Genomic DNA, 24504 nt, shown 5'->3' on the forward strand with positions numbered 1-24504 from the left:
TTGCACCTTCTCTCTAATTTCCTAAATATGCAGTGGGTATTGAGGGGCTAAGCGAGAAGGTATGTTGTTTTGCTTGCACAGGGAAGATAAGGAGTTGCAAAATTTTCCAAGGAGAGGTGGAGATTATTGGAAGGAAGGGAAAGAAGGACAGAAAAAGCCCCATTAGCTCATTTGCTCCTCACCATAAATCAATCCCTAAGCACCTCAACATAAAGGATACACAATGTGTATATTTCTAGTCAGAATTGATGAAAGACAGGCTGATTTGCCCTATTTGCACTCACAGCATGCTGTTGGCTATAATAGCGAAGTGTTTCCAACACAACAGGCATTAAAATAAAACTGGCTTCTCCACAGAACTGCATTTTAGTTACAGCCCTCCTTAGCCAGACTAGAAAAGAAACAGTGCTCAACAGGTCCTCGTTAGGGGATATCAGGTTTTAGGACAATGTTTATTCTAAGCCAATGACTGAAAATAAGTATTTAGTCAGTCTGTTTCAGGACCAATAGAGACAAGAGATGAATACTTCAGGTTGAATTCCAATTAATGAAAAAAATCCTATTTAAACCAGTTCAGGTTAGGTTTGACTCCTATGGATTCTACAGAATTCTCAGCAACTGGTGGGGAAAATGTAGAGTATATGGACTAGGGGTGATAAAGTGTGAAAACCCGTGGCAACCTCAGGTTCTTTTGCGTGTGACCAGCAAAGATCTATAAATACCTGTGTTCACCTGCAAAATATTAGTCACTGAGTTGAAGGTTACTTCAGATGATCACCACTGATGCTTGTTTTCCCACCTTCAGAGGAAACAGACTACCTGTCCAGCAAGATTCAATCTCATTATTGGTTTAGCCTGATTAAAAGCAGCACTGAATAGTAAAAAAGAGGACAGAATGGGAAAAACTAGTGGCAATCACAGGAATTTAGTCTGGGAGAAAGCTGACCTCTGGCTGGCAAAATTTAAGCAGAGGAATAGGGATTAAATTTCAGTAGGCTGTAAAACTTAATGCAGACATGCACAAAAATTTTGTACAATGACACCATTGTGTACAGAATCGCAAGACTTCTCAGGAGCTTGAAGACATTCATCCACATGCTGGATGCATACAGTTGGAGGTATGTTCCACGTATTTAGGCAATGCCTTTCAGAAAGTGTGTCAACGCAGTCAAATTACATGGATCAAGCACACATTTTCTCTAAAGGCAGAATGAACTAGAAATATTCTTAAGATTAATTTTAACTCATTGACCTTTTGCTCACTGATAACTACTTTTGCTTTAGGATAAGCCATTGGGGAAAAAAAAAGATTTGGCTAACTCAATATTAATTTTACAATGCTTTTTCTCTACCCGCTTTGACATCCACTTTTTAAAATCTACAGTCATCAAAAAAAGGTTTATGATCTCAGTGACATGGATCCCTTTAGCTCCTCAAAAATACACTGAACCATCAGTTAAAGGCCTGACACACTGAAAAAATGAAATTTAATTGACAAAGGAATTCCGATTTGCAAGCTTCATGCACAGACTCATGGACACTCAAGGAGAGTGGAAGCGTGTGTGCCATCCACAGAGCTGGATGCTATGGTGACTGAAGTAATTCCCTTGAGAGGATTTTCCTCTGGCAATTTTTCTGCAAATGAATTTCTTAGGAGAGATGTTGGGGCAGCCTGGGGCAGCTAGCTGAATGGTCAGCTGAGGACTTCCCTGTGAAAGGGTATACGTTGGTTTAGACAGCCATCTCCCAGCCCCTTCTACCTCCACCCCTTGTTTTAAGGGGCCTGTTCAAAGTGCGTTGAGCAGCAGACACAGCCAGACACTGTGTGCATGGGGCGTTGTATACCAGCACTCCACAGAAGACATAAATTAATTTTACTGTAATAAAAAAAACTGTTGCAACCCTTCTGGGATTGCCTTCTAGCTCAGCCCTAGCATGGTCTTCCCTCCTGACGAGACTAGAAAGATTTTCCTTAGGAAGGGCAATAAAGGCAAACTTAAAATGCCTACCTTCACTGTGTTGATTAGCTTTCTGTTGATTGTTAATAGGTGTTCAGAGGTACAGCTTATGTGAAGACAATTCCCTCCGGTGTCAAAATCTGTAGAGGAATCCCGCCCTACAAGACTACGGGGCTTATGTCTGTGTACACGCTAAATGTCTAGGTTCCTTTTATACCTCACTGCAGAACACAGACACTTCAAGAGCATGATTTATGCCATCCTAAGGTAGACATCTCAAAATGGTGACATTAATTGCAATCTAAAACTGCTCTGTTCCTCCAGCGACCGTACAGGGAATCTAAATGAGACACTGAAGACAGGTAGGAGATATACAGCCGGAGTGCTCACACAGCCCACCCACGAAAAACAAAACCTGTGTGCCTGGAACATACAGAACTGTCTGGGAGGATGTTTGTCCCAAACTTACCATGATAAAGAGGAAGGTGACCATCAGCGTGGTTAAACAGTAACCAGTAAATTACAAAGTGACTTTTGAAACAAGGAAGGAGTCAGCATGGGAAATAATATAAAAGCAGCAAGAAAACTTGCAGTGGGGGGAGAGACTTTGGGGTGGAAAGAGCAGTGGTCAAAACCTGGTCAGGCACTGCCAGAAGTCAGCCCACTGGCATCACAGCTTCTACCTAGGCTGCAGGGAATACTAGGGTGTAAGGATGGGCACAGGTCCTACGTGGGTACAGGCAGAGCTGGAGTCCCCACCCCTCCAAGCAGAGGTTTATGCAGGAAGCAAAGCTGCATCCCAGGAGAGTGGGACTGTGTTTGTAACCCGTGCTGCCTGCGAGATAGGGTCTGGGTAAACGAGGGTGAGTGGGTGGGTGTGACCACAGCTTCAGGGGGTATTTATAGAAAGATGTTTAGAAGTGTGCAATGTTTATTAACATTTTTGAAGTGTCTGGTATCATGGTTTACCTGTTCTGTTACTGAAATTGATAGTGTATGTATTATTATTACTGGTTGCAAGTTAATTACATATCATCAATTAGCCAATTCTATCCTGGTTTTAGTTAAACAATGTGAACTCATCAATTTTTTCCTGCAACAGTATCTCACCTTTGGAGGTGTAGCTGAGCTCTGAACTTACCCAAGAGGCAAGGTGATAGAAGATAAGAGGCCATTGGTGCTACTGAGTAATTCAGTGTAATTTTGAGGTTTACATTTTTGGATTTGGTGCATCATACTTCACAGGATTTGTATGAATAGACTTTGAAAGGACCTTGCTGGTTCCTAGTTGTAGCCTTCAAAACTGGATGGCAGACAAAGTTATCAGGATCATGTCTGAGAGTAATGTTTATGTCTGAGGAACAAAAGCACGACCTTTGGTTTCAAGAAATGACCCTTTTTGAAGTAACGAAGGGTGCCCTCTCCAGATTGTTCTGCTATGCATCAGAGCTGTTGCAGTCTTTCTGACAATTGGATCTGCAGGGTCTCAAAAGACTTAAGGTAATTGCCTCTCCTTGAAAATAGCTGAGGGTGTTTTCACTTGAATCAATTCAATCAATCTCTGATAACCTTCAGTATAGGCTCTGTACTCTCAGTTCATTTTTGTAAATTCATTCTTCTTACTAGATCGGTATTTGGTGAAATTTCTTCACCAAGTCCAAATACTTTTGGGTGTAAGTAGTCGTTCATAGATACAAAAATACTCTTTTACACACAAACAAGAACCTCTTTGACTATACATATGGAGGTTTCTAAATATCTAAGGTGTCTGCAAGAATACAGGCTGATTCCACATAGAAGGCCAGAAAAAACATATTTTGCAGTGAAGCTATTTCCTATATTGCCTGCTGGCACAGGCAGATTTCTCCACTGATTACAGTATATAGAAAAAGTTGTAAGACATATAATGGGAGAAAAATGTACCCATAATCAAAACAATGGTTCCAGAATACATCACAGAGAAAACAGTGCAGTAATTTATCATAAGTCTATAGTGTTAGCTTTAGGTAGGTCTGTTTATTCCACCCCTGATTTATTGCTACGATGTGACATTTCTCTGCAGCTCTAATGTGGCACTTGATGAAGGGGGAAGCCATGGTATTATTCAGCTATTTCATGCAGTAAATTTCCCACTTATGTATATTTTTTTCTTTACGTAAGATTTTTTAAAGAGATGTTATTTAATAGCTCAGGACAAAAAAACCCTCTTGTCCCTTAACACTTTTATAACTATTTACATGGAGGAGAAAAGGCCATCTGAGAAAGGCTTCCTCTGAAGATCCTTGCTCTTAAGACTAAGTCCAAAGACAAAAAGCCACTCACTAGCTTCAGCAACCACTAAATTAGGTCCTTTGACTGAGACTGAACTAAGAATGGTTTCCCAACCCAGCATCGACTTCTTATTGGAAAAGTAAAGGTGATTTACTAACAGCATTTCCCAGCTCTCTGTGAGAAGCAAAAGTGGATCAGCTTGACTAAGGGAAGCTGGAAAGCAAAAAGGGAAATACGAGAAGAAGAATCAGGATAACGGGAGATAGGTCTGGGAAAGTTGGGAGCCACGGAGGGGCATGCTTACAGAGCTGCCTGGATTGAACACCCAGAGCGAGAGGATCTGTGGTCCAGGAGAAAAGCAGAGAGCTTGGGTAACAGTGTAAAGACATACTTATATCCACGTTATAAAGAAGAATCGGTCTAGAGCTCTTACTAGCTAAACTGGGATGTTTATAATGAGAAGAGCAGAAAAGAACTCCAGGAAGAATTTTAACTTTATTTGTGCACGGCACAACAGATTGGCACAGTCATGGAGAAGGTAAAGAAGGAAGGATTACTCCTTCTTTAAGACAAGAATTAGGGACATGAAATTAAGTAATCGGGTAGACGTTTTAAGGCAAACAATATTCTTTCTCAGGCAACACATAAATGACCTGTAGAATCTCATTGCCGCAAGACATTGGGAAGACCAAAAGCATTAATGGATTAAAAAATCTAGTAGAGAATTGCATGGCATGAAAGCCCACTGGAGCTTATTAAACATAAAGAGATATATTCCACTTCCAATTTTGTGCGTTTTACCTTGCAGGTTACCAGAAATAGCTATAGTCTGCCTAAGGATGAGTACCACTTTGTGCTTGTCCTGTTACACAGTTTCATGATGCTTTCTTGTCTGGTTGTTGCCAGAAACAGAATGTCAGACTAAGCATGTCTTTGATCTCCCCCAGTCTAGACAGACTTTCATTCTTATATCAGGGAAAAGAGAAATGATAGGGCTCTGGATGCTATGAGGGCAGAAAACAGGGATGGCATTTATGTTATGCTCAGTCTCCCAGGAAGGGGAGCATTAGAGCATTTGATTATCTACACAGGCTACTTGCAAGAACAGTGAAATGCATAAGCTAAGTTCTTACAGAACCTAATGAACAAATTTAATTTTATTCCCAAATAACCCTGCAATCTAGTTGATTAAGAGTTGATGGTAATTTTCTTTTGTATTTGCTCCTGCAAAGTGACAGGGCAAGAATATGGAATTCAAAAATAAAACAAAGGGAAAAAATCCTGAGCCTTTCTGCTGTTTCTAAGCATTCTGCTCTTTATCTGCGTGTATGTTTGCATTCTATTTCACATTAAATATCTGTGCTATTACTTGAAGTAGTATCAAAACTGGCCACTTGAGGGCAATACTGCAACCTAATTTTCACAGTGTTTGGCTCTAAGCCAGACCTCCACGTCATATGAAAAGATGTATTTCCTGGGTAGCTGAGGGTCCAGTTTTACTTGCATATATGTTAAGTATAAAAAAACAATTCTCTTTACTCAAGTTTCCAAATGCTTAATACACAGAGAGAGAATTTCAGCGATAGTTATAGTGACTTATACCACAGCAAGCTTAACAGCAAACTACTTTAATAAATTATGTTTACTTCACTGCACAACTGGAAAATGATTTAAGAGCATAGTTTCAGCTGAGGGTATCAAGGGCTACGCAAGTACACCAGTCAAGGAATTCAAATCCAGGAGACACCTGACTGTCTATTTTGGATGAGTGAAGGGACAGTGAGCCAGAACGGGGGCCGTGCAAAGCTGCTGACAGCACAGAAGAGCCTTCCCAGGTGACACAGGATGTGGCACCACCAAATTCTACAGAAGTGCATCCCTTCATTAAGAACTAGGACCAGGTTGGGAAAGGTTAATGGCAGGGCAAAGGAAGCACTTCACAGTGTGTTAAACCTTGAGAGAATTAATCATAAATGACTGTTTCACACATCAGCTTCTATAAAACAGAAAATTATTCAGGGGCTAGCCTTCTGCTCAATACACTTGCACAATGTCGATTAACATGAAAGGAATTGTTGCATACATTGACAGAGACCCATCCCTTAATTGGTACCATATGCAAAATAGAAAGCTTCTATTTTATTATTAATTTTTCAGAACACAGATGGTCTAAATAAGGGGTTTCCAAATTTCCTCAAGGAAATAAGGCTATTACGCAAGTCTCATGTCAAAACATTTGTGTGGCAGAAAGCCATTCTCTCCCCTACATTTCCTGCATCTTCCCAACGAGGGCCCAAATGTAGAGTTGCACTTTTGCCCCTCCTTGACTACACAGAATATCCTCATGCCAGCAGAGGATTTAGCTTCCTTTGCTTTCTGAACTGAGATACTAAAATATGTATAATCCAGAGAAAACCTGGCACCTGATGAGCAAAACATGCTTGAACTCTTCCTGAACTGCCATTTGGCCAATGCTTATTCAAGGAGTCATTCTGAAGCCTTGCCACTATGATTAGGATAAGTAAATCTGAGTTGTAAAAATAGTTTATAATAGTTTACTAACAAAGAAGCAGTGGGGAATGCAGTATTATTTAATTCAATAAATTTCCGGTTTTTCTTTACACTGTTTATCTTAATCATTTGATATCATCTGGTACCCCATCTCCAGTCTTCTTAAAAATCTCTCCTTCATATAGACCACATTATGGTTACTTCTAACAACCATAAAGGGTTGTTGTACACAGGGGATCAAATTTTAAACTTAACATACTGAGTTTGTGATAGTAACGTTGTAACCAAGTTAACCACAATTGCGGATCAATTTCTCAATAATAGTTTAATTATACTGGTATGAGAAAATTTGCTGACCAGAGGCCTATATACACTGAGGAGGTCTCTAAATTATTGTGCAACATTACTGAAAGCAGCACATCTGTGATGGCAATGCAGCAGATTAAAATTATTCTCATCTGTTCATTTAAAAAAAAAAATTCAGTCAGCTGCTCTTGGGGAAAAACACATCAAACACTAGCAAATTTTTCCAGGCCAAAGTCTCCTCTATAGCCATATTCAGTTCCCAGTGACAGCGATGGGTGTTCTGTCAATCAGCAGAAGAACAGGTCTTAGAGATCCTTTCTGTCATTATTGACTATTGACAGGTTGGAGCTTTACACCGTAGCAAACAATTTTCTTTCCTACACAATAGACTTGGCAGAAACCGAAAGCTTAGGAGCTTTCTGGACCAGGTTCCTTGGCTGGTACAAATATGTGTAGCTCCACTGGCTGCTTTGAGAGAGGAGATCACTCTGCTAGCATTGTACATCCCACTGGCAACAAGTGACAGCTCCATGACATTTATGAGAAACTTGATGTAATCTCATCCCAAAGGATATCAATGATTGAATTCAAACCTTCTCCTAAGTATTGTTTTCTGACTGATGATCTCCTGCCTGATGCCTCTGCACCAAGCACAGAAGCCTCTCTACGATTCTCTCAGTAATGTTCTCTGGCCACTTCGTGAATTCGTATCTCACTTCTCCTGGAGACTCCCTGGCTCCTCCCAGGTTCTTTATAGGGCACACTGTTTATGCTGAGAGACAGTCTTATACACCCCACTTTCCATCATTTTGTTAATTTGCATTTCAATCTATGCATCACTACAAATGTGCTTTCTGTGGTGCCTATTTTTTGTTTATTTCTTGCCATTTTGACAAGTCTGCCTAAAGCTGTGGAAGATCTAACACCACAGCGGCAGTAACGAGATTGGAACTACTGTAAATGTGCTGCTGCTTCTATCTATCATTTCTATTGCTTCTTCAGCTGCCAAAATACTCTGTAAATGGTGGCTGGCACCCCGTTCAGCAGACTTCCCTCAGTGGAAATGATTTTACAGAGCCATATCACAATTACTAATGACTACTAGCCTTTAAAGTAGTCCCTACTTCAGCTGCGATAGTGATGCTGCTGGACATTGTGCTACTTTAATAAACATAAAATAAAACTGAACGCCAAGGTTTGAAAGTGAGTGACCATTAGTCTTCCTAAATGTAAATAGAGGAAAATAGATGGCAAAATAATATGGGTGGGTTTCCATAGCTTCCGAGGGGGGAAAGAAAGAGAAGTAGGTTCATCTCACCTAATTTTGGCAGTCTAGAATTTGGCGTGTTCTCTAAGAATGTCATAGCCCATAGAAGGAAGCAGACATGTTTAGCAGGAAACTCATCTCATTCCAAAATTAGTGTCTAAATTGGGTGGGATGATTTGTTCTCTAGAGGTGTCTGTTTCTCCAATAACTAGAATTAGATAATGAGCTTAGACTAGGCACTTAACTTTGAGAGCTAAAATTGTAGAACATACCAAATGGCTGGCATTATCAAGAGTCCTGACAGTCACACCACAACACTTAGACTGATCCAAAGCCAAAACCTGCTCCTACCCCAAGAGGGCTACATGGGCAAAGTGCACCCATCCTCAGATAGCTGATGCAGGAACTGATCTATGTGACCTCAAGAAATCACTGCTACTTTGTGACCTTATTCCTTCAAAAGGAAAGGAGCAGCCACAGAACTGTAGTTCCTTCACAAAGAGCTGCCGTGTTGTAAGCACAGTTCCTTGCTGAAAGAACAAAGGAATGGGAAGACATGTTTGGAAATCCATAGGACTGCTGAGCAAACTAGATGTGGAAAGAGAGGGGCCTCTCCAGGCCCTTGGAGATGTCCAGAGTTAATCCAATTAAGGTACATGTGAAACATCCTTCTTCATAAAACCTAGACACCATGGGAGGCCCACCCTCTTCATGGTATACTTCCTTCCCCTTATTTAGAAGTGCCCTAACCCTCCTCCATTCTGTTTTACTGCACCTAAAAAAGAAATCTAAACAAACCATTTTAAATATTTACTTTCCTTTTTTAAAACACTGTCAATATCCGGGCAAAAGACGTTACTGCATGACAGAATCCCCACTGCTGTGCTTTAGAGAAAACCTTGCAACTGCTGTCAAACGTCACCAATAAAAATGGGCTCTGAAGCAAGCAAATCCCAGGGCCCTTCATAACCCCCCCCTGCATAGGGCAACTCTTCCCTCCTTCATGAATGAAACCCCACTCATTCTGAGAAATGAAAGATGTACATTAGGAGAATATTCATGTGTCAGCTGGAGACTGCAAATAAAGAAGGGGTAAAAGAGAAGAAAGATATTGTCTGGTTTTCTGTCTCTGCACTTTGCCTGAAAGAGGGAAAAATTAGGAAATGGAATGTTTTACCTTTACGGAAAAGTGTTTCTTCTTGGGTGGATGCCAGACAGTGGCAGTTGAATGAATGAATGCCCGCAGAGGTGTTAAGGACGTCACAAGCACATATGCTTTGATGATGACAGAAAAGTCTTGAGCTTTAAGGATGTCCTTGTGGTCTGGTGAAGCTAATACCTGATTCCTAGAGAGTAATAAGAATACATAGCATTAATGAAGTGCTTTTGCAAATGAGGAAAATGAACTATAAGAAAATAGTGAAATAGTGAAATAGCGAAATTAACTGACCGAGGAAATGAGCCTTTTTTCCCCTAAGTTAAACAACACAGTAGATGAAACCAAGCAGACTGGAACAAAGCTTTATATCAAGTCTTTCTATTGCTTTCAGTATTTTAAAATCTGAATTTCCATACATAGAAATTAACTGTGTTAGGAGGGAGTTACGTTTGAAAGTACATATGGGTAAATGCATTGTGGGCATGTTGTAATTGTTGCAAACCGAGGACATTCAGAGTGAAGGTAAAAACATTAAAGAAATCCAAGCAGCTTAAATAATAGAAGTGCATAGTCAAGGTACCCAAATTTAACACTGATTTGTAGAGAATTCAGGAAAAATACCAAACTGTGGAAAGACTGCACTATTGTTAGCACTTTCTTCAATGTAATATAGGGACACAAACGTGGCACTGCATGCTTTCCCTAATGAAAGCCATGAACTGTGATTCCAAATATTATGAGTGAGTATGACACCTAGAAATAACCTATAATAAATCAGCTAAACATAAAATAATTGTGCAAGCAAACTTTGTCTAGGAAGTGACATGGCTGTCTAGTTACTGGCCTACAGCTCCCACAGTCCACACAAAAATAATCAGCCATAGAAACAGGACAGAAGAAAAGCAAACCCAAGGAAAAAATTCTGCTATTTAAAAGCTTATTACTTGGGGAAATTTGAGCTATACTTGGGCATATTCACAGATGTGGTTATTATTCTGCCTGCTAAAATCTCTGAGTATCAATCTACCTCATAGCAAATGCAATGAGAAGATGACTATAGAAATTATGGGTCTCTAAGATTGATTACCGGTAAAAGACATAGGGCTCTCCTCCCATTTCTGTGTAATCTTTGGCAATACGTGGCCTTTCCAGACCTCAATTTTGCTATCTGTTAAGGGAGTCTAATAATATCTATATTAAAGAGACCTTTTTCTCCCCTCTGCAGGATGGTAGGGCCTCAGAACATAAAATTTGTGAGATACTGTAACATAGGAAACAGCACTTGGACAGCCAGTTCTCAAATATTTTTTAGTTCTTCACTTAAGAGAGGGTCTCTGTGCAAAGGACTACATATGTGTGCCTGTAGCAGGGGCAAGGCAGGGATGGGAGCAGGAAATAGCTCAGCCGCTATGAGACCTAAACATTCAGGGTTGTCTCTGGGTCTGTCACGGTGTTTCAATGCCCTCAACATAAAGACTTAGCTGTTCACACACAAAACATTCAAGCTTGGCTAGTACAGAAACAAACATTATGCAAGTATAAGAGATACTACATCCAAGTGCTCCACCTGCTGCGATCTCCTCTCTTGCTACGTTCTGCATCCCTGACTCCCAACTAAAAGCACAATGAAGCCCTCGCGGTTTCTGGGGGTGGGGTACCATTAGCTTACAGCTGTGCGCTCGTGCTCTGCTTCCACCAGTACCGCAGATGGGCAGTACGTGTCTTGTCAGTGCTTTTGCCGCCCTGGGACATGTTGCTTGCGGCGCTGGCCCTTGACAGTCCAGGCTGGCCGGAGCACTCTGGGGTGACGACTGGGAGCTGCAGGTCTGAAAAGGTACCAAGGGGATGAGAAAGAAAGTCAGCAGAGCATCGAAAGCAGAGGTCGACTCCTGCTGTTAAGGATAAAATGTGTAAAACGCAATAGGTTGAGAGGAGCTACCAGCATCAGCTGACAACGTAAAATAACAAATGCTGAGACTGTAATCCTTTGCGGATCTGCTAGCAGGGAGCTTTTCACCCACCAAGCACCCCTTCCAGCTGCAAGCTCAGAGGCTTAGCAGCAACTCCCACTTTATAGGTGAGTGCATGAGTGCTGCATACAAAAAGCATCCCCTTCCCCCTTCTTCTAAACAGAAATCCTTTATTTCTAAATATAGAATACCAAAACTTTGTTTCTCACGTAGCCCTAATTACAATTAATGGGGATAAGAAATTTATTTGACTAAGGACCAAGGGACTTTGCCACTGTAATCACACAGACAGCTCAGTAAATAACCACATATCCATGTTTCTAGGTTCACCGTTAAAGGCTACATTTTGTAGTTACTGAAATCTGTGGGAGGCTTAGTTCTGCCACCAAACACAGTGGGAGCAGGACTGATGTATCAGAGTTCTCAAGGTTACTGAGGCATGTGACTATTAATAGCAATCAAAATATTGTGATGTGAGATCAGTCAACGGGTGGTATGTATTTTCTGCTTTTACAGTGCTGATAAAAAGGCACAGAGCCCTTACGTTATGTCATTGGTGGTTTTCATTAACTCTAACACACCTCACATTTCAAGTTCTTAAGTAATAGTCAGGGAAAAGTCAAGCTGTTCACATTATGCCCAAACCTAATTACTTATCTTTTTAATGACATACTGCATCATGCTAATGTTATGAATTTATTTGTATAGCTTCTCTTTTAATGCATGCACTCTCCACTTTGGTGCATGAAATGAAAAATAAAACTGAAGTGGTATTTCTGGTGATGAGCTGTGAGCAGCCATTCAAGGAAAAGAACTATTCATTTTCATACAGATCCTGTTAAAATGACATTGTGATTGTCTATGATTATCGCCTGTTCATCAGATCAGCTCAGTTCAGCCTCCCAAGCTCAACTGGGATCTAAAATTAAGCTGGTCCTTTGCCTTACATGCACCATTTAGCAGGATTAAAGGCTTTACTAATCAAAAACAGGCCCTTATTAATATAGCACTTCATGTTCAGATTATACTGTCATTGGAGTCTGTGTTGTGTTACGCATTATAACTGATGTGGTTTAACCCGGCAGGCAGCTAAACACCACACAGCCGTTTGCTCACTACCTGCCCCCAAGTGGGATGGGGGAGAGAATCAGGAAAAAAAAAGTAAAATTCATGGGTTGAGATAAAGACAGTTTAATAGGACAGAAAAGGAAGGGAAAATAATAATAATAATAATAATAATAATAATAATAATAATAATAATAGAATATAGAAAGCAAGGGATGCACAATGCAATTGCTCACCACCTGCCAACCAGTGCCCAGCCAGTTCCCGAGCAGCGGTCACTGCCCCCTGGCCAACTCCCCCCAGTTTATGTACTGAGCATGACATCACATGGTATGGAATATCCCTTTGGCCAGTTTGGGGCAGCTGTCCTGGCTGTGCCCCCTCCCAGCTTCTTGTGCACCTCCAGCCTTCTCAGTCGGTAGAGCATGGGAAGCTGAAAAGTCCTTGACTGGTGTAAGCACCACTTAGCAACAACTAAAACATCGGTGTGTTATCAACATTATTCTCATCCTAAATCCAAAACAGCACTATACCAGCTACTAGGAAGGAAATTAACTCTATCCCAGCCGAAACCAGGTCACTGATTTGGACTTTGTAAGTGACTACCTGTTTGCTGATGGTATAGAGACAAAATAGACTACTCTCTGCCTACTTGGCTGTGCAGTGATAACAGGAATAAGTTAGTAAACTCCCATTAAGTCATTTACTTAGCAGACTTGCTTCTGAATATGCACAGGGAGCATAAATCAAGTGCTATTTTTTCCATATCCACGCTGTAAAGACAAAACAGCATTTCACTGTGGCAATTTTCACTCTGTAAAGAGACAATGACATTTCACCAGGGCAATTTGCAATGGTCACACTACAGCTACTCCTATGCATCGTTTCGGTTACCTACCTGTGGCAGGTGCACTTGCCCTGACAAAGACTGGGGGCATGAAGACTGCTGCATCCTTACTTTTCGCACCCTTACTTTCGTGCCTTTAAGGTGGCGAGTGCTGACTGTCACGTACATGCTTTGGGCCAATAATTATGGTCACGTATACACCTCAGGTGAGGAATAAGAAAGTTAAGGCCCTCAGCCAATTAGAACTGACCACAGATCAGAGTCGAGTAGGGTATAAATGGAGCCCCGCCGGAGGGCAAGTTGAGTCGGTCCTCCTCAGAGCAGCGGGTCTGCAGCCGGGGACTCGCCCCTTGGGTCGGGATGCCACCCAAGGAAACTCCTCCAGGTTGACAGCCCTCATCTCATAGGTGAGTGATTGTGCACATTTTGGATCCTCATTTCTAAAGCCGGCTGTGCAGTATTAATCCCTCATACACCATCCTGAACCTGTGGTTTACTGATGTTGTCGGAGTGTTAATGCCTCATTTCTAGTTAGTTTTCTGCTAAATAATTTTGGTTAAAATAAAGTTTATTTTTGAATCTACATCTGCCTAATTTGATTTCATGAGCCTCCGTGACACTAACTGAAGTGCCTGTATTAGCAAAATAGTATTCTTAGGCTTTGTCTTTAGGCAATGGAGGGAGAGAGAGACCAGTCCTTGGAGCACTAAGAGAAATACTGGTTCTGAACTGCTCTCTGAAAAGGTCTGTTTTTTCACTGACTATGCAAGAAAACTAAGCTACTTACTTGCAGCTGCAAATAATTCCCAGAGTGTAAAGTTTGATCATACAGCTCTGGTGTTCAGGCAAAACCAGAATTATTAAACCACATAAAGGCCCTCCACAGTGCACAGATGACTTCAGAGCTCTTTTTCTGATTTATCCTCACATTGGTAAAAAGGCAAGACACAGCCCTCTGCTGTTGCAACTGTCTCTGGAGTTATGGAGCCAAGCCCTGTTCCCCTGTATTGTACTGTAGCACATCCATCAGGAACAGCCCAGCACTGTTGGAATCTGGAATTCAAATCTCATGGCCTAGACCTGCAAACGGCAAGATACTGATCTGTTGACCATGAGTGGGATCAGTCACACAAAACCCAATGAAGCCTATGACAGCAATCCAAGCTACCCCCTTGCCAATGCTGCCTAGGGTGGCAGACAAGAGAGAGAGACAGGTTGTCCTACCTTGATGTCTACAGCACACAGCTGAAAGGAGGCAGAACTGCACCTCCAGACCAAGCTCCCTATAACATATACACCTTTTACATTAGGCCAGAGCTATGTGACAACATTAACAGAACCATGCAAAGAACAAGAATGACAGTTCTTCTCTTCTCAGCTGGTCATCTGAAAGCCAAATTATGTCAAAGGTGCACATTTTTCATCAATTGCTTTAGTTAAAATGACCATAATGTTGAGAAAAGGGAAATGCACACAACATAATTTTCTTATTTAAAAGAAAGCTGATATTTCACTGAAAATAAGAACCGGGCAGCAGAGAAGGGCTGCTCAGCTTGTTACTCAAGAGAAAGTAGAGAGTGTCTTTTACTTTTTAAAATATGGTTTTAATTGAGTTGCTAAGGCAACAAGTAACCAATATGGTATTAACTCACAAGGCGGAGTTTGAAAAGAATGAGATGAGGTTTGTACCTATATTTACCCCTCTTAAATGAGTTTTAGCTGTTTTAGGGAAATAGAAAAGGTTACTTTAACATTAATTCATTTGCCACTACACAGTGGACCATTTACTAGAGCTGGGTATAACAAAAAAAAATGGGTAGGGACAGATGAAAAAGAGGTGTCCTGAAATTCTCAGGCTACTGGGTAGAAGCTCCTTAGCATTGCCCTAAGTCATTGCAAAATGCTTCGACATAAAAAAATGGAAACCTGCCATCTCTTTAAGAAGAGAAGGTTAAACAAATTCAGTGTGTTGGTGATTAGCATTGAGAACAAAAAAGGAGCAATGCTCATAAATTATTCCTCATGCTATAGAGCATCCTGTTTATATGGTGCCTTACACACCTCTGTTGATTTGTGTCACCATCGCAAGGTGGCTGGAACAAGAAGAAAGGGGAATGAGACTGCCACAAGGTGCTTTTGAGATGACACACAGCATGTACACCATCAGGCAGAGTTAATGAGGGAGTGACAGTCCCTCACTTTGGTAAATCTACTCTTAGTAATCAATGAATACCATTATCATAATAATAAAGAGATGTCAGTAGCACTGAACTGCAGCACACTCAGCTACATCAGTTCTCATGGCAACTCTTCACCTGTTCTTGCACTCAAAAGCAGTAACAGTGTTTATTAGAGCTGTAAATTTGTTAATCAACATTACCATCAATGAAAATTAGCCTGCAGTGCCTTTACTGTTCGCAGTAATTGCCATGTTTTTCCATCTTGAAATCACTCTACAAGCTGTTGTTAATTAACCAGTCCTTTTGAAGTACGTAAATAACATCAACATTTTATAATAGAAGAGGTGAGGCAGGCTCAGCAGCTGATATGTGCCAGGCAGCTTGGGAAACCAAGTTAGAAAGAGTCCCAGCATCCTAGTGTCATTTCTAGATTACATCCCCTCTTTCAAAAATCCAGATCTTAATATCAGTAATTTTTGTAGCAGACTCTAAAGATAAAAAAAAAAAAAAAGACGTAAACTAGAAAAGAACACTTTCCTTTTGAAAGTGGCTATGCAGTAATTGAAAGGCTACACAAACTGCTGGTTTACCTGAGGAGCAGCTGCGGGCTTTGCCTCAAGTGCCTTTTGCTGCTGCCATTTGTGATGATCCAGTGTACAGCAGTGTACCTAAGGCCGGATACCTGCTTTCACTTAAAAAAATTCTTCACTTCCTTGAAATTCTGGCTTGAAGGTTTCCTATGCTGACATCTGTGAAATGGTACCATTGAAAACACCAACAAACAGCACCACTTTCCCTCTGCCCAGGGTGTTCTCCACGATGCCATTTTGATGGGTGAGGAAGCCACTACAAGTTCTCAGCTGAATTCACACATTAGCGCTCTAACCACAGCAACGGGTAAAACATAGATCTGAGACACAGGAACAGCTGGGGGGCACATGTGAAAGGGAGGTATAAGATCCACCAAAGCAAGTCAACAGCTCTAGATCAAAAAAATTAAGCACCTCTTTGTCACATGACCTGGTGGTAGATACTGTTCTGTCAACTGCAATCTCTCAAAGTACCACCTCAAAGTACCACAGAGTCAAACAGATCAGTTGACAGCAACAGCTGATATCTAATGCAGCAGCCACACTGACATCTAATGAGGCCTTTCAAGTATTTTACACAGCTATGACTTCTTGCTCCCTCTCTCCTCATATCCGTCTCCCAAGTTATTTACTTGTCTTTGGCTCAGAGTTCTGAAGTGTAACATGAGATTCAACGCATACACAATAAAGAATAGCTGATTTAAGAGTTACAACGTGTGGCTAAGCAAAAGGTTTACCAATAGCTAGAAGTACATTTGGACAAATTAAGACTTCGTGGAGCAGAGCCAGGTCAGCGTTGACACGGCTGCGGCCACGTGGACTGGTGGTAAATGGAACGCTTAGCTTAACATGAACATCTGGTGATCTGCAAAGGTAAAGAAAAAAAAAGAAGACCCGACTGGTTGAACTAAGCGAGTAACGCTCAATTGAAAGAAAGGAAACAGAAGATGAATGAGAATGTGTCCTCTTCTTTATCGTTGCTTTTATATTATCCTTTGAAGTTACAAGGAGGGTTACGATACGGTTTTGTTTGTTAATTTTTTTTACTTTGTTCAAGATCAAATAGGCTATATTTTATACACTTCAAACATGGAACAAGGAACAATTAAGACTCTTGTCTGTGAGAAAAAGGTCATTTTGTTTCTAAAGTGCCCATCAACTGTCAGATCTATTAGAAACATTTCAAGAGCAATTGAATCACCTTGGGAGATCCTGGTTGTTTAATGAAGCGCAAAGCTAGAGATGGGATGAAATGCAACTAAGGTGCTGTGCTTTGTTCTGAGCCCAGCACATTGTTCATTTCTTTCATAAAGAACATTGTAAGCTCAGCACATTTGTACTTGCAGAGTCTTCATTCAATTGCTTTTCTTTTTAGCAGGAAAAAACATCAATTTAGAGCATGAAAGTACATTAATCCTGAAAGTATACAGGAGAGTTTCCATCTGCATAGAAGCCTTCTGAACTTCTTCCTAGATTTTCATAGTGGTAGTCTGTCTCTAGCAGGAGCCTGAATTCTCTCACACAGGAAAAAAGAAGAATGATAATCACCTCATGTTATTTCTCAGCAGTTTCTGCAGCACAACATTCAGGAAGGACTGATAACAAGTCCTCTCTCTCAGCCTTGCACATTTGCTCTCTGACAGGGCATCTCGGTGAGTTAGAAGAACTTCATATTGCATCCTGTGCTGGGATCATCCAGCTGCCTGACTGGTGTGGGCTGCTGGAGCACAACGAGCTTATTTCTGATACAGACTGGGCAAGCTGCATTGCTACAAACTGGTCCTCTTCTAGTATTTACAGCTGGGCAATTTTCCAGCCTTTGTAGGTTGGAATGGTGTGTTAAACAGCTGCAAAGATTGCTTCACATCAAGAGATGCTTAAAAAGCTTTCATAGACTCTTAGGCAGACTTCCGAACACCTCCAGGACTAGGGGATTTTGACAAAAATAAAGCCTACTATCCAGTACCTTTTGCTCAGTCATGTATGGCAACCTGCTCTAGCTGCATAACCATGAAAGCAATGAGCATTAAAAGTGCATTTTTTTCATTTTTCAGTGTTGATTTTGGAGGATGGATGATTTCAGTTGAACTACTGCTGCTACATGCCTTGAGGTCATTGCAGGCTTGTCACAGAAAGCAGACCTATTCCATTTAATTGCCTCCTGTTACCCATTTGACCTATCGGGTGAAAAGACTCTGAAACAAAGATTAGTACTCTCCTATGGCTTACACGTTATGCCTTGAGGTTGCTAAAGAAAGAGAGAGAACCTTTAACACTCAGTTTTATAACCTATGCATTTAGAAAAGGGTGGCTGTGAAACTCAAAGCAGATGCTGAGTATTTGAAGGAAGCTAGGAAGACTAAGGGCAATCCTGGCCCCCAGTGAAGTCCTGGCAAAATTTCCATTGATTTCACAGGAATATGATTTCTTGCTTGATACTTAACACTCCTGCGATGGTTTTGACGTGTTATAAGCTTCATTTGCGATGTGCACATTGCTGCAGGTTCAATATCCCACCCACTACTGACTATTGATCTAGCTGTCCTTAAAAGGTTTTCATATTCAAAAAATGCAGTGATCCCTCCGTCTGTAATACAGGTAATCACAAAGCAACGCACCCTGAATATTTAGAATGGAGAAATCTCAAACTAGTAGTCATTTCTGGAAATTTAAACTATCTAAAATATGTTTAGTATAAAAAAGTGTTTATAGTAAAGCAGATCTAGAGGGAAAGGAATTTAAACTGTGGGTTGGAATGCATTGAACTTCATGCTAAGAAACACCTGTGAGGTTTCAGAGTGAAAAAGACAAAATGATGATAGCACGTTATTTTGAAATGCACGTGTTGTTTATTTTCCCCTTTAAAAACATCAGCAAATACAGCTTCAGTTTAGATTAATCATTTACCATGTTTTTTGCTTCTCTGTTTCGGCAGGTGCATGGAAAACTATTTATTAAATACAGTGTTTGCTTCTTCATCCCTAAAGCATCCTCACAGTTAAAAGATAAAGGTTTTTTTTTCATTATTTTCTGGAAGGGCTGCTTCTGTGTGCACCCTTCATACTAGAAGTTAAATTTACAGATAAGCTATAAAACTCTGGAAAAGGCAACTCAGTGAAACTGCTGGCTGACTGTTACATGATTAGAGGTACAGCTACAATTCTGTACTAGTAACAAGGTAGAATATAGAATATTCTATATTTAATAGTAATTAAATTCATTTAGCTGCTTTACTTCTTTTCAGCCTCTTCATATTTGTTGTTATTACAGAAGTACATTTTCATCCTAGCTGAGAACTGACCCTGTTGTAAAACAAAGAAAATCCTGCCCCATGTAGTTTATAATCAAATTAACTCAAAAGAATCAGATGCTGATTTTATTGGCCATTCTTGAGGCTCTTAGCAACGTCAGTAGCAGAAAGGTAATAGGCACAAAACTGATCACAACTGGTGTGCGGACATTTATAAGGGCCAACTGGCAAAAGAAATGCATCCCACTATACAGAAGCATGTTCCTGTCACAAAGATGTTGAATTACTACAACAGAAAATAAATTTAATCTATAATTTCTCTTTTACATAGGTGGCCCTATCGGACCTTGCTTCCTCCCCTCACCTCATCACCCTTCAAAAAAAAATGCAAGGGACAGGCAGGGCAGATTTGCTAAGCAGGGGGAGAGGAAAGCTGGCATGGGGTTAGCACCAGACAGTAAACATATCACAGTGAGAGCACAGTCACACAGCTGGACTATCTTGGCTCTCCCTCCCACCCAATTTCATTAGGGTCGTGCCTACCCCAAGACCTTCTGGGTGATTAACACTGTTGGCCAGCCCCACGGGTGACCAAGGAAGCACTCAAGACTGGTAGACACTCATAAAGTCTCTGCACTAGTGACACTAATAAAAAGAAATGCAGAAGGAAGGCGTACAGCAAAAGTATTACTTTAAAAAGAATTGGTGATCTGGATGGGTAGAGAAAACAGCTATGCATGGCACAGGCTGGGCCCTGGAAGTGATGAAGCAAGACAAATGTTTATGTGGAAAGACAGACTAGTCTAGATTGCTTAGGGAACAGGAAGATCAGGGAGGCAATGCTATAAGCATTTTCCCAGGCAAAACCTGCCAAAAAGAGTATTTGTTGTGCCTACATCAGGATGTCTTTCCTGTGCCTTAAACTGAGGCTGGGCAATTCTGCTCACATTGTCGACCTTAGTCCTCTCCATCTCTCAGCCAAGAGTAGTTCCAGGAGGCAGCCAAGCCCGGTTCTCAGCCCCCCTGTGGTGGGATACCAAGCATGAACACCTGAAATCTCTTTGCCAGTCATTCTCCAACATCAGAGAGCTTCTAGGTTAGGGTTTGCAGGAAGATTTCATTCACAGATCACTGCAATAGCTGCAGCTTTTGCTGACCTGAGCAATAAATGCCAGGAGCCTTCCTTGGTCATTCAATAGCCGTACCAGAACCTCCTCATGGCCCAAGTCCCATATAGCGAGCAGACATCAGGCACCTGATTAAAAACTGGGCCAAATGCCCTGCAAAAGCAGGAGTGAAACCAATCTTCTCAGACTGAGCAGCAAGCACTTATCAGTGTCCTCCATGTTGAATTTTAAGATCCATTACCATTCTTATGCCTCATCACAAACCCACTGCCACATGTATCCATGCTCCAGCAACTCCTTCTCTTACTCAATCCAATTTACCGACACACATCACGTATTTTTTACCTTTTTGCTCCTCTAGACCCTTCTTCCAGTCTGATTTTCCTAACCTTTTTTCTCTTCCCAGCTTCTCTCCTGTCTCCTAAAAAGCAGTCATCACTGGTATGTGCATAATTTTTCCCCCCATACAGATAGAACCAATCTGAATTTTCAGACTGACAAAAAGATTTACCATTAAAGAGACAAAACAAAGAAACAAGCACTGACCTGATATTTTCTACAACTCATTTTCTTTCCTATAGTGATACTACAGGGGTATGAGAAGGGGCATGCTCTCTTAAATACAAAAGCTAGCAACTTAAGAGTTGCACAACAACAAATAGAATAACATCTTTTTAAAAAATAACCTTTATCCTTGTACCCACTGCTTATCAATATCAACACTGTCACACCCACAGTGAATCCAGTAATCCCATTCTCTCAGCCTTGCTGCCTGATATTTCTTTCTACAACTTAGCATGTCTTTAATTAGATCACATAATTCTTAGAGCAGCAACTTTGTGTTTTCACTTTTACAGGAAATTGCTTGGCTCCTTGGAGGGCTGACTAAATGACAAACACAGTAATAACAAACCAACTGATCCTTTTCAACAGGAATTGCAGAGAAGCCCTGTTGACTCAAACACACAGGAGTGAAAGTACATGACTGATTTGAAAGGAAACAAACTCTTCTGTGGAGGAAATACTGATGAAAACCATTCTTTCCCCAATAATTTTAAAATTGAGGCTCAAACAAATCCTAATAATTTGCAACTTTGCTGTTGTTGGAAAGAAAGGCCTGTCGGAGGATGCAAGCAGAAGAAAGAAGTGGAAAGAGCTGGCTTTATCAGATGAATGGAAGGGGAGGAGAGTATCTGAAATCTTGGCTCTAGAAATTTGCTTTAACTTATACCTTTTTGTCCTCTTAACCTGAAATCAAATGATTTACCCTTCTGATTCTAATTTCACCTTCTGTGGGTGAATTCCACGCATAGTAAATTAGATGTCACATATCCAGTGATACTGAATGAGATTCATTTCTAGATTGAGACACTGAGGTCTGGTCTATACAAAGATGACCCCCTGTGTGCCACAGTCTAAGTTCCCATTCCTGTCTGTGGACGTCAGTGTAGTCTATACAGTCAATGTGGAGCAATTCAGCTAACTGTAAATTATGCTGGAAGTAAATGCCTTTTTGGGCTTGCTCACTCTAAACTGTACTTCTGTTAATTTCGGGAGCTTAGATACCAAGCGTTAAACTCAGGTACCCACACATAGATATCTATTGCCTTCTAGGACACCATAGGATATCCCTCTGAGCCTCCAGCTGCTGGACCAAAAAGACATAGGTTTTGTGCCAAATCTGCCCATCCTACTGGGCGTCTTGGACTCTCCATGGCATCTCAAGTGGCATGAGACCCTTGTGTTGAAACAGCTACCTCAGCCCCTAGACCACATGCTGATGTGGAGACACCTAGATTTAAGAGATGGATTTTTTTTTTACTTTAAAACACTGCAGCTAATTTAGGTTCAAAGTCTTTTTTACTGCTAACTGAATGGTGAGGCCTGGGCCTTTTTCTATCTGACAGTCCTTCAGCAGACTGCTACAATAATCCTCTGTTACTGGGTGAGTAGGACTCAGACCCCTGCTGCCAAGCACACACACTACCTTGATTTCAATGGGATTTCGGCATCACTTAGAAGGGCTTTTCTCTTTGCTTTCCTGGCATGGAATAACATGTTTACAAATGGCCCTTCCCTAAAGAGGAGAAAACGCTGAACCACTTAACAGACCACATATACAAAGTGGCTTGTACCATAGTTTATGGACACCAGTGAAAATGTGCATATTTTAAGGGGAAAGCTGTGTGTGTGGTGAGTGCCTCTTGTGTTTGTGGTTTTGCGGTAGCAAAATAATAAAACCACTGCAATTGGCCTTTCTCCAAGTATCAGGGCAAACCGATGTTTTTTAAAGGCAGTCTGTTACAACACAAGTAGGAACTACCAATTCCTGAAGTCCTTGACATTTTTAGAAATCTGCTCAGGTTTGTCTGAAACCAGTACTATTCAGAATACTTTCTAATTCACTTTCCAGTGCAAGGGAACCAAGGCACTAGGCATCACTGAAGGCATGCTTAAAACTCAGCCAAAACAGAATATATCACCTACCTGGTGTAAAATGACTTCATGATAAAGGGCTCTCATGGGACCTGGATAGATGTTCCTTATACTGCATGTTCCTTATGATCAGTTTTGACAATTTACTGCACCAGGAAAATAGAAATGTCCAATTTAAACTGACTCTCAACATACAGTTCTATAAAAGGAAACGCTTCACATAAGTTTTAAATATTGATCAATCTTTAAATGAAACAGTAAAAAAATTAAAAGGGAAAATATGGTATGCTTAGGTTAGGAACCACCTAACCTCAACTTTAGTCAAGCATCCAAGTGTCAGGTACTTAATCTAAGCTACTTGTCTAGGCTCCATTTACAGTCAGTGGTGAGAGTTAATTGGGTAGTAAGTACCTGCAGAGGGTAATTCAACACACCTATTTTAAACACATAGTTTAGGATAAAATTAAGTAGTGTTTGAAAGTGCCCCTCTCTCTCCACTGGCTTAAGGGGAAGACTAGAATACTGGTGCAGAAGATATCTGACTTCTAAATGGTTAAATGAGATGTTATGCATCTTTCTCTTATGTGCTAAATATTGCAAATATATAAAAGGTGAAAGGGAAGGGAAGAGAAGAGACGAGACTGATCAATCTTGTATATTTGTCTGCAAACAAGGCTAAATACTAATGGAATAAATGTGGGGTTGGTTGTTACTGGATTACAAAAAAAAAAAAAAAGACAAGATTTCTTATAAGCAAAGTTTATATAGGATAGATCATATATCCAAAATAGCAATGATGTTGGATATTTAGTGGTGTAACTGAGCTCAGAATGTGTCCCTCTGTAGTTTAAATAGACCTAATACGGTGCACAACAGTTTTTTCCAGTTTCTGTTCAAAGCTGAATTTCAACCATAGTAAATTAGAATTCTCTGGCAACTGGCCCATAACCTTTAAACTTTTCTGGTTGATGATCTTAATACACAAAGGCTTTTTATCAGTAAGCTATGTCTGGATGGGAACCAAACTCTGACTCCTACTCCTTCTCCATGCCACAACATTTTTGTAAAGCTGAACAAACATATTACACCGAACCCAGGGCTTTGAAGTGTAAACACCAATACATTGTATTAACACAAAACAGTCCAAAAATAAGACACTTATAGCCAAATTATTTCTGCAGTGTGCAATGGCTAAACAATGCAATATCTTTACCTGAAAAGATACTGCATAACTGTCATTCGTATTTAAGTGGCGTCTGAAATGGATTATCTTTCTTGTTTCATTTTTTTCCCCCTACGCATTCGTGACTAAAAATAAAAAGGAATTGTAAGCCTGACAGTGTCATTTCAGAGACTTCCTGTGACAACTATTAAAAGACCATCATCACATACACAAATTTGAAGAAATTAGGTTACCTGAAAAGGCTTTTGTTATCTGGCATAATCCCTCTTTTCTGCAAAGGAAATGCTGAATTTCTGGAATTAGGTTTACCTGTACATAAAAAGAGAAGCTTTAATGATTTCATTCAGAAAATTGCTCTTTTTCCCAGAGCCTTCAATGGGTTTG

General features: G+C 40.6%; 1 protein-coding gene across 1 annotated transcript in view; it reads right to left on the reverse strand.

Moving 5' to 3' along the window:
• The window catches only part of CPED1 (cadherin-like and PC-esterase domain containing 1), a 157614-nt gene that overhangs the window by 95059 nt on the left and 38051 nt on the right, over window positions 1-24504 (reverse strand). The window contains exons 5-7 of the mRNA XM_009332276.1: window positions 24354-24429; window positions 11142-11298; window positions 9491-9659 (exon numbers count right to left, since the gene is read on the reverse strand). Coding sequence (XP_009330551.1) covers window positions 9491-9659; window positions 11142-11298; window positions 24354-24429 — 402 coding nt within the window. The remainder of the gene's footprint in view (window positions 1-9490; window positions 9660-11141; window positions 11299-24353; window positions 24430-24504) is intronic.

Source organism: Pygoscelis adeliae, unplaced genomic scaffold, assembly GCF_000699105.1.
Source record: "Pygoscelis adeliae isolate BGI_AS28 unplaced genomic scaffold, ASM69910v1 Scaffold9, whole genome shotgun sequence".
Classification (NCBI taxonomy): Eukaryota; Metazoa; Chordata; class Aves; order Sphenisciformes; family Spheniscidae; genus Pygoscelis; species Pygoscelis adeliae.